This window comes from Nicotiana sylvestris, chromosome 6 (assembly GCF_000393655.2).
Source record: "Nicotiana sylvestris chromosome 6, ASM39365v2, whole genome shotgun sequence".
Classification (NCBI taxonomy): domain Eukaryota; kingdom Viridiplantae; phylum Streptophyta; class Magnoliopsida; order Solanales; family Solanaceae; genus Nicotiana; species Nicotiana sylvestris.
Genome location: NC_091062.1, coordinates 38,607,034 through 38,617,288, shown reverse-complemented (window position 1 = coordinate 38,617,288; position 10,255 = coordinate 38,607,034). Strand labels below are relative to the sequence as shown.

At 36.8% G+C, this 10,255-nt stretch overlaps 1 protein-coding gene across 1 annotated transcript; it reads left to right on the top strand.

Annotated features, from left to right (window-relative positions):
• The first annotated feature begins 307 nt into the window (after positions 1-307).
• On the top strand, positions 308-1,177 carry LOC104247367 (uncharacterized). The gene has a single exon (XM_009803358.2). The coding sequence runs from the start codon at positions 308-310 to the stop codon at positions 1,175-1,177; it is 870 nt and encodes a 289-aa protein (XP_009801660.2).
• Positions 1,178-10,255: the final 9,078 nt, after the last annotated feature.

The following is a 10,255-nucleotide window of genomic DNA, read 5'->3' as shown; positions in this document are numbered from 1 at the left end:
TATTTTCAGTTTATTGATTATGTTTTTTTCTTATATCTTAATAGGAATATTAAAATGTCTCAAAGTTCGAAAGAGAAAGACCCGACTTGGCGATATGACGAGAGAGTTAATGAGAAGAATACAAATGTTGTATGCAAGTTTTGCAACAAGATTACAACGGGTGGCATTTATCGCTTTAAATACCATCTAATTGGTGGAGATAGAAACGTCACAAGTTGTCCGAAATGTCCACCGGAGGTGAGGGAAGAAATAAAGAATTTTGTTGAGAAGAAGAAGGTGCAAAAAAAATCAAATGGTTCATCAACCAATGGTGACCAATCTTGATGATGATGATGATGATATTGAAGAATTGTCACTTCCAACAAAACGGGGAAGAGATGGGTCAAGCCATGGATCATCGACTAAAGGTCCTATGGATTGCTACTTATCAAAGAAGCCGGGAGCAAAGGGCGGTGGAAAAGATGTACAAAAAATTGCTAAAGACATTTTGAGGGATCGTGCGGTTAGAGCTTTTGCACGATGGGTCTATGATGCTGGACTCCCCTTCAATTGTGTCAACTATGACACTTTTGGAGACTTTATTGAGGCCGTTGGTCAATACGGACCTGGAATGAAGCCTCCCACTTACCATGAAATAATAGGTCCTTATCTAAATAAGGAAGTGGAGGAGACTAATAAAATTGTTGAGGAGCATAAAGTTGTGTGGAACAAGTACGGCTGCTCCATTATGATGGATAAGTGGACGGCAAGAACGGAAAAAATGATTATTAATGTGTTGGTAAATTCTCCCCGGGGAAGTTTGTTTCTTGAGTCCATTGATGCTAGTGACACACCCACTGACCACATCAAAATGTTCACCTTGTTTCAGAACACCATCGAAAATATTGGTCCAAGCAAAGTTGTTCAAGTGGTTACTGATAATGCAAGTGAAAATAAGAAAGCGGGTGGCATGATTGAAGGAGCGTACAAGAATGTCTATTGGACTCCATGTGCGGCTCATTGTATCAACTTGATGTTCGGGGACATTTTCAGGAAAAAACCCTTCTCTACAGTTTTTGGCCAGGGCGTTAGGTTACATTCTTATATTTCTCAGTGGCCCTTGTTATTGAATATGATGAGAAGATTCACCATGCAAAAAAATTTGGTGAAAAGACAAGATTTGCCACTGCTTTCTTGACTTAGCATAGTATCCACTATCAAAAAGACAGTTTGAGAAAGATGGTCACTTCAGAGGAATGGAGCAAGAGTAAATTTGCAAAGGAATGTGCGGGGAAAGAGGTTGCACGCCTTATTCTTTCTTATTCTTTTTGGAATAATGTTCTTCATGCTCTTAAAATTGGTGGCCCTTTGGTTAAAGTACTCCGTTTGGTGGATGGGGAGGCAAAACCATCAATGGGCTACCTCTATAAAGCTATGGATAGGGCCAAGGAGGCTATTCAAGCATCATTCAATGATGAGCAGAAATATGCAAAGGTCTTTCAGATCATTGATGCAAGATGGGATGAGCAACTTCATAGACCTTTGCATGCAACTGGACTTATTCTGAGCCCATCACTCTTTTATGAGCAGCATGAGAAGAATTCATTGGCTAAAGAAGTGTAGACAGGATTCCATCAGGTTGTTATCAAGTTGAACCCAGATGAGACTTGCAAGAAAAGATAGTAGATCAACTTGCTACTTACAAGGCAGCTGAAGGACTTTTTAATCTCCGACTTGCTATTAAACAAAGAACGACGAAGTCGACAGGTGACCAAGTATTTCTATATTTTATAGCTCTAACTTCAATGTATTTTTTATACTTATTAACTCTTGAACATTTTTTTTGACTTCTATAGTTGAATGGTGGGACTGATATGGTGTAGAGTCTCTGGAGTTACAGGCTTTCACCATCAAAGTTCTAAGCTTAACTTGTAGCTCATCCGGATGTGAAAGGAACTGGAGTGTTTTTGAACACGTGAGAAATAAAAAGAATTATTTCGTGTTTTGAGATAAAGTAAATTATATCTCAATTGTCCAAACTCCTACTAATTAGTTGACACATCTTTTTTGCAGATTCATACAAAGAAAAGGAATCGACTAACCTTGAAGCGCTTCCATAATCTAGTGTTCATAAAATACAATAGAGCATTGAGGCGTCGCTACAACCACCGCAATATAATTGATCCAATTCTTTGGACAATATTGATGAGGCTAATGAGTGGCTAACCGGAGTCCCCGAAAATTGTGAAGATGAAGAAATATTTGAAGGCGACCCCGATTTCACTTGGGGTGATGTTGCGGTTGGTAGTGTAGTTGGGGAGGATCCTTATGGTTTAAGGAGATATACTCCAAGTTCAAGCTCTATTAGGAAGGGAAAAAGTGTGGCTACTACAAGTCGATCCCTATCCCTAATTGATGAAGATGAAGGTGATCATGAAGAGGAGGGGGAAGAAGAAGATGACGAGCAATATGAAGATAATAGAGGAATTCAAGATTTTGACAATCTTGAAGGAGAAGAAAAGTAGAAGAATAAGATGTTGATTCTAGTAATTTAGTAGCTTTGATTTTGCTTGTCCTATGGTTTATGGAAGGTTTGTGGAAGGTTTGGTGGTACCTAGTACCTACTTTTAAGTATTTAAATTGAAGTTTTTGATTATTTATAATTTTACATTATGTTTTTTAAGAATTGCACTTCACTTTAATAAAGCGTGCGCTTTTGAAGCGAAGCAAGCCCTTGTCGCTTTTTTGCGCTTCGCGCTCTCTAAAACACTGGTTTTGATCAAAAGTGTATTTCGGAAGATTTTAGAAACTTAGGCTTGAATCCGACGTGATTTGGTAGATTTGATGTTGTTTGAGGTGTTTTGATGATTGAAACAAGTTTGAATAAGGTATTGGGTCATGTTTGTGCCTTTGGTTGAGGTCCCTGGGGCCTCAGGGTGATTTCAGATGGTTAACAGGAAGATTTTGAACTTGAGTGATTGCAGAAAGTGTGTTGCTTCTGGTGTTATATGTTGATGATATATTGCTCATAGGGAATGATATACCGGCACTGCAAAGTACCAAGATTTGGCTATCTGAACAGTTCTCCATGAAAGACTTGGGAGAAGCAGTTTATATATTGGGAATAAAGATCTATAGAGATAGATCGAGGAAGCTGCTTGGAATTTCCCAGTCTTTGTATATTGATACCATTTTGAAAAGGTATAACATAATTCCAAAAGAGGCTATCTACCGATAGGCACTGGAATTACTCTTAGTAGGGAGGATTGTCCTAAAACACCTGAAGAAAGAGAACACATGAGTAGGGTCCCATACGCTAGTCTAGTGGGAGCTATCATATATACCATGATATGTACACGTCCCGATGTGGATTATGCACTAGGAGTGACTAGCCGATATCATGCAAATCCTGGTGAGAAACATTGGAAGGTGGTCAAGACCATTCTTAAGTACTTAAGAAGTACTAAAGACCAATTCCCCATTTATGGAGATTCTGAGTTGAAACTTGAAGGTTATACTGATGCAAGTTTCTCTTCAGATAGAGATGATAGCAAATCTATTTCTGGTTATGTATTCACCATAAATGGTGGTGCAGTGAGTTGGAAAAGTTCCAAACAAGCTACAGTAGCTGATTCAGTGACTGAAGCAGAATATATAGCAGCTAGTGAAGCTGCTAAGGAAGCTGTATGGATAAAAAAGTTCTTAACTGAACTTGATGTGGTTCCTTCAATAAAGGGTGCAATTCCATTGTTGTGTGACAATATTGGATCCATTGCTCAATCAAAAGAACCAAGATCACACCAAAAATCCAAACGCATTCTGCGGAGGTATCACTTGATAAGAGAAATAATTGAACATCACGACATCGAGATTCAAAAGGTTGATGGAAAAGAAAATGTTGCAGACCCATTCACTAAAGCTCTTGGAGCAAAGGAGTTTGACAAGAACAAGTGGAAATTGGGAATGAAGTACAAGAGCGGTTGGCTTTAGTGCAAGTGGGAGATTATTAGGGATATATTAGATATGCCCTAGATCCAATGTCATATTTGATGATTTGAACATATTTCTTTTGTGAACGTTATTTCATATATATATATATATATATATATATATATATATATATATATATGGAATTTGATATTCTTTTATCATTGTTATTAATTGCTTGATTAATTTGATAAGGTCCTTGATTAAATTTTGAGACTTGACATTATGATGGAGATCATGATAATGAAAGTGAAGTCTCTTATAATTTAATCTAAATTTTGTTCTTGATCATAGGATTATTAATTTGGATATTAATAATCCGGTTAGATCAATATCTATGTGATCATCTTTACAGGATAAAGATTAGTTGATCTCATTAACTAAATCACATAGATAGATGATGCATATAGAGATATGATCATTGAACCGACTCATTGGATATTCCTAATAGTTAGAATTACCATAAACTGTCAATGAGATATTCTCTGGAAGAATGTGATTTAAGAACTTCCCTTGACCTGATATCATCATAGTAATTGACAAGTTATTTATTGTACTTTATTACTAGACACCTATGGCCCTAGGGCGATAGTTGAAAGGATATTGGGTATGATTAAATACTTGTAGAATTAGTGATTGGTCAAGATGGAATCTGTCTACTCTTGGTAATGAGTTTAAGCTTCATGTTGTCATGAGTTATAACCGACCAAATTAAGACCTTAGCCAGGGCGATTGAATGAAAGAAGAAAAGAGTTTCTTAGGCCATTCAATGGTTGATTATATTTTGACATGAACACATAGTTGGTCGCCTATTAGGATTTGACAGTTGAACCATATCCTAGAGTGACCCAGAGCTATAATGACAGAAAAAATTAATACATTATTCTTCTACAGATTCTTGAGAGTAAATTGTATACTTCATGCTATCCGGTCGTTAAGGAGTGTTGCTAGACGCCACCCTTGATTAGTATATTGATGATAACAATTTACTACCGGCTTAGTATTTAATCTATGGGGTAGCACATTAACGAGTGTTCTGATCTTTGCTAAAGGATTAATTGCTTTATTATTTGATAATTAAATTAAAGAATTTAATTAGTCAAATAAATTTAGTTATTAGTCCAAATAAAATATTATTATATTCTTTGCTAGCACACATGATATAATTAATATTGTGAACAAATTGAAATATTCTATTTAGAATAGAAAAACGAAATTATATCTCTTGGTTAATATATATATAATTAGCACTTATTTTATATAAAAATATATATATATATATATATATATATAATTAGCACTTATTTTATATAAAAGATGTTATATAAAATATTAATAAAGTCTTGTTAGTAAATCCAATTTTGAATTGGATTAATTAACATAGAAAGTCCTTATGGTATTGTCTATAATTTTCAACCCATTTGATATGGGAGTTAATTTTTTAATAGAAAAATATTAATAAGAAGAATTCAATTTAGAATTGAATTCTATAAATGTGTTGCATGTTTTTATTTTCAAATATTGACTAAGTTATAGAATTCAATTTATGGTGACCAAGTTGTAGAATTCAATTTAGAATTGAATTCCATAAATGAGTTACATGTTTTTTAAAATGGTGACTAAGTTGTAGAATTCAATTTTGAATTGAATTCCATAAATGAGTTACATGTTTTTATTTTAAAATGTTGACTAAGTTGTAAAATTCAATTTAGAATTGAATTCCATAAATAAGTTACATGTTTTTTTTATTTACCATAAAACATGTGATTTGTATTTTCCAATGGAAATTATGTATATATATATATATATATATGTGTGTGTGTGTGTGTGTGTGTGTGTGAGAGTGAGTCCTAATTAAGAATTAGAGACATATAAATCTTATACATTTTGTAAAGAAACCAAGAGAGTTATTCTTAAGAAGAAAATTTACTTTGAGAAAGTAATAGTGCAATATAAAACCAAGATAGAAAATACTAGTACAAGAAAATTGTTTCTTGTTCTTCTACCTTTGAGTTGAGATTTTTGAGAAATATTTCAACACAATATTTTCATTCAATTTATTTACGGGGTTTCATTGATCAAAGAGTTGATAGCAAAGACCAATCTTGGTGTGAATACATATAGGGTCTTCGCACTATGGAAGAAATTTTGAAACAAGATTGTCTTCATCAGGTATGTCTTAGATCCGATCTTTGATATGTAAATAAATTTTAAACACGATACATATAGGGTCTTCCACTGGGCGTGTTATGAACACCTCTATTCAATCCTACACAAACTCATCCTCGTGTCCCAACTGAAATTTCCAATCTTGATGAAGCTCAAGATCGGATCCAAAAAGTAGTTGTTTTAAAGCAGAAGAAGACGAGTATGTGTCTAGAACTGCTGTGAAGGGAATCTTTCCAGCCCTTGGAAAAAGAAGAAGTAGAAGAAAGAATGATTCAGGGATGGTCAGAGCAGTTCCCAAGTCAATCCTCAAACTAGTTAATTTTGCCTCCGGGATGAACCATTGTGGCAGTCAATGAAGAAGAAGTCCTGGCTAAGGAGAAAAATAAGAATAGTGAATGCACCATTTCGAACCTAAGCAAGTTGTTCGCAAATTCTAGTTTTGATGGTCCGATAGAACTGGACTAGACCTTGATCAAATGTTCTATAGATGGTATCTCCACTCCAAGATGAGGATTTCTATCGGACTTCTTAATATTTTGTCCTTCATCCACCGATCGACAAGCGCGGTCAAGCTCTTATATCTTGACCTTGTTGGATAGCTAAAAGGATTTATCGGTCCACAAGAGAAGAGAAAATAGACAGTTTAATTTCTACCATCGAGATGATCAATAATGTGATGTATTCATCACTCATGGTGAGTTTTCTTCCCGGATTATCCTTGAGATTCAGGGTCTCAATGTGTTACTTGCTCATAAGGAAAAATACTCAAACGAGCTGGTGGATGCGAGCTACGGGGATGAGAGAGCAAGGAATAAACATACTCTTGAAATTGCTCTTGAGGCTTCGGAAACAAATAGCTAGGGCAAAGCTTCAGAACATAACAAAGTTTCTTTTGAACTTGATAATCCAATCAGAGCTTGAAGTGAACTTTGCTACCTTCGTGTCCTGGTTGAAGGTACTGAAAAATACTCATTCAAGAATTCCTAACATGCATGGCTACGTTTTTTAGATGAAGATGATGCTTTAGCCGATGTTTTTTATCCTAGTGAGAAATGATTATAGTTCCGAGAACTTGTCGAGGGTTAGTAAAGTCATTATCGGGTCGGGCTAGCTATGCATATCATCTAAAAAAGTAAGCCGTTTTGGATCCTCTAAATGTAATAAGCCTGAAGCTGCTTTCTATCCATGGTCTCGAGATCATAAGCACCTTTACGGACGATTCTGCAAACTCGATACAGGCCTTCCCAACTGCGATCAAGATTTTCGATATTGAGTTCTTGTATTGTAAGGAACACCTTTCAAATGACGTAATCCCTTACGTACTTTGAAGTACCAGAGGTTAGCTCTCTTATTGTAGTACTTCTTAATCTTTTGCTTCTGTGCAGCCATCCAGATTAATTCTATCTCTTGACGTCTTTCTACCAGATCTAAATTTGCTACTAAGGTTTTGTCGCTAGACTTCTCGGTTGCATAAGCTAGCAAACCTCAAGCTTGTTTCCCCTATTTTAACTAGGAATAGGGCTTCTGATACAGATATGAGTAAAAAGGGTGTTTTGCTAGTACTAGTACTCATTTTTTTTCTTTGTCCCATAAAACTCCAAGTAACACTTCAGGCCATCTTTCTTTAGTCACTTGTTCAGATTATTCATCGAAACTTTATTGGAATGGTAGGGGGATGAAGTTATCCTTTTTATTTTCCATCCATCAAAGAACTCGATAACTTTAGCTCAATGAATTATGGTCTGTTATCACATACTATGTTATTCGACACTCTGAGCCTGCATCTTATGTCTCTCCAAATGACTTCTTCCTCCAAGATTAGAGAAGTAGTTAGTCAAAACTAGCAAGAACTTTACTTGATCCGAGGCTTGAAGTAGTAGTACAACTATATCCATCTCCCATTTCTATAAAAGTCCATGGGGAAAGAATAAAATGTACTGGTTCTGTCAGTTGGTGTAGGTGATGTGCAAAATGTTGGCACTAACCACACTTTTTGATGAAGGCCTTTGTATCTTCTTTCATCGAGGGGCAGGGCTAGTACTATCCGGCTCTGATGAGCTTCCAGGCTAAAGGATAACTATAATTTCCTTTGTGAACTTTTCTCATCATATATATTCTATTTGTCTGGGTCCGAGACACTTAGCTAAAGGTCCATTGAATATCCTATGATAAAATTCTCCTTCAAGTTGCTGAGATGTTTAAGCAAGTAATTTACAAATATATTATGCAAATCCCAGGTTAAATTGGCTGAATTTATCTCGTTGCTCCTTTTGCCGAGAGTAGAGTGAAACAAGTGAACAACTGATTTATTTTCAGATTTGGTAAGACTTTTCAGCGCATCTGCTTTAGCACTCTCATCTCGAGGTATCTACATGGCCTTTCTTTCCCGAAACTAAGCCAAAAGAGTTGGAAATTATTGTTTTCTTCATCGATGGTTATGGTGGTTTACGATAGTGGTGAATTGATTTATACCATATGGATATCACATGTATGTCACGTGACATACATACACCATGTAGGTGACGAACAATGACGTACAAGTTAGTATATTTTTGTGACGTCGCATGTATATATCGTGTATCACATATATAGATACAGTATGTAAGTGACATAAAATGACATACAAGTTGGTATATCATGTGTATGTCATTAGCATATCATTGTAGTCTGGTGTATTCCCATATATACAGTATCATCACTATACAATATACAATGAAAATATAGTGACATACAAGTGTAAGTTTGAAATGACTTTGAAGCTTAGAAGTTGATTAATGAGGTTTGTAGATGCGGTTTTTGATTCCGATGTTGTTTTGTGTGTTCCAAAGCTTCAAATAATCTCGTAATATGTTTATGGACTTATTGGTGCATTTGAACGAGGTCCCAGGTGGCTCGGGTGTGTTTCGGACCACCCAGAGCATGTTTGAACTTGGCATTAGTTCAGACAATAGTGGTATTAGTTTTGTATATTCTCTAGATTTCTCATGTACTCATGGTACCTAGTTTTGGGGGCTTCTAGCGCTTATGCACTGTTGTACTTATTATTACTATCACTGTGGTTTATGTACTATTCACACTTGATATTTTTGAGAAAGAAGTGTGTACTGTTGCATGAGATTTTACTTTTATTCGGTGTATTTATGGAAACTTCTGTTCTTAAAAGTTAAAAAGGAATAGTTAAATGAGAGGTTCTTGTGTGGACTTGCCTAGCAATGGCATTAGGCGCCATCGTGATCTACTATGGTTTTGGGTCGTAACAGTTTGACATCAGAGTTTTAGATTCGCATAGGTCTCACGAGTCATGAGCAGGCCTAGAATAGTCCTGCGGATCAGTGTGGAGATGTTCGTGCTTATCTTCGAGAGGCTACATGGTATTTGGAAACCTCTCTTTCCTCATCTCCTATCGTGCAACTGATATTGTGCTAAGTATCTTTCTATTGTTCTCTCACAGATGGTGAGAATGCATGCGGCAGATGTACCAAGCGGTAGAGAGGAGTTGCTCCGCTAGTTGTTAGAGGCTAAGTGGGGGCTCCACCTCCTATTAGAGGATGAGGGCGTCCTAGAGTTGATCCCATTGTACTACCAGTGGATCCAGCGGAGGATCCTATTATTGAGGAGAGCGAGATGAGGTGCCTGCAGCTGAGCTGACCCTGGTAGATTTCATGACTGCATTAGGATTTTAGGAGGTCGTGTGCGGTATGTTACGGTTCATGGAATCTATGACACATGTTGGTTTATTTCCAGTAGACCCAGCCACATCTCAGGCGGGAGGGGGAGCATAGACCCCTACCGCTCAGGCTCTAGGGAACACTACTGCCATTTATTAGACCCCAAGTGCACTACCTGCGGGCGAGGTCCAGCCAAACCGTACCAGTTGCAAACATTGAGTAGCATAAGCGGCTGGATATATGGACTAGGCTTTGTCCCCCTAACTTTGGGGGTGAGCGGTCAGAGGAACCAAAGGATTTCATTGATCGGTGCAAGGATAAGCTACGTAACATGGGGATATTGGAGTCCAACGGGGTGGAATTCACCACTTTTCAGCTTGAGGCGACGCCTGCAGAAGGTGGCAGGTTTACCTCTTTAGCAGGTCACCAAGTTCACCTTCCTTGACTCGGGA

Bases quoted from the DNA above. Each gene is read 5' to 3' on its own strand.
- LOC104247367 (XM_009803358.2), top strand. From the start codon at position 308: ATGGTGACCAATCTTGATGATGATGATGATGATATTGAAGAATTGTCA.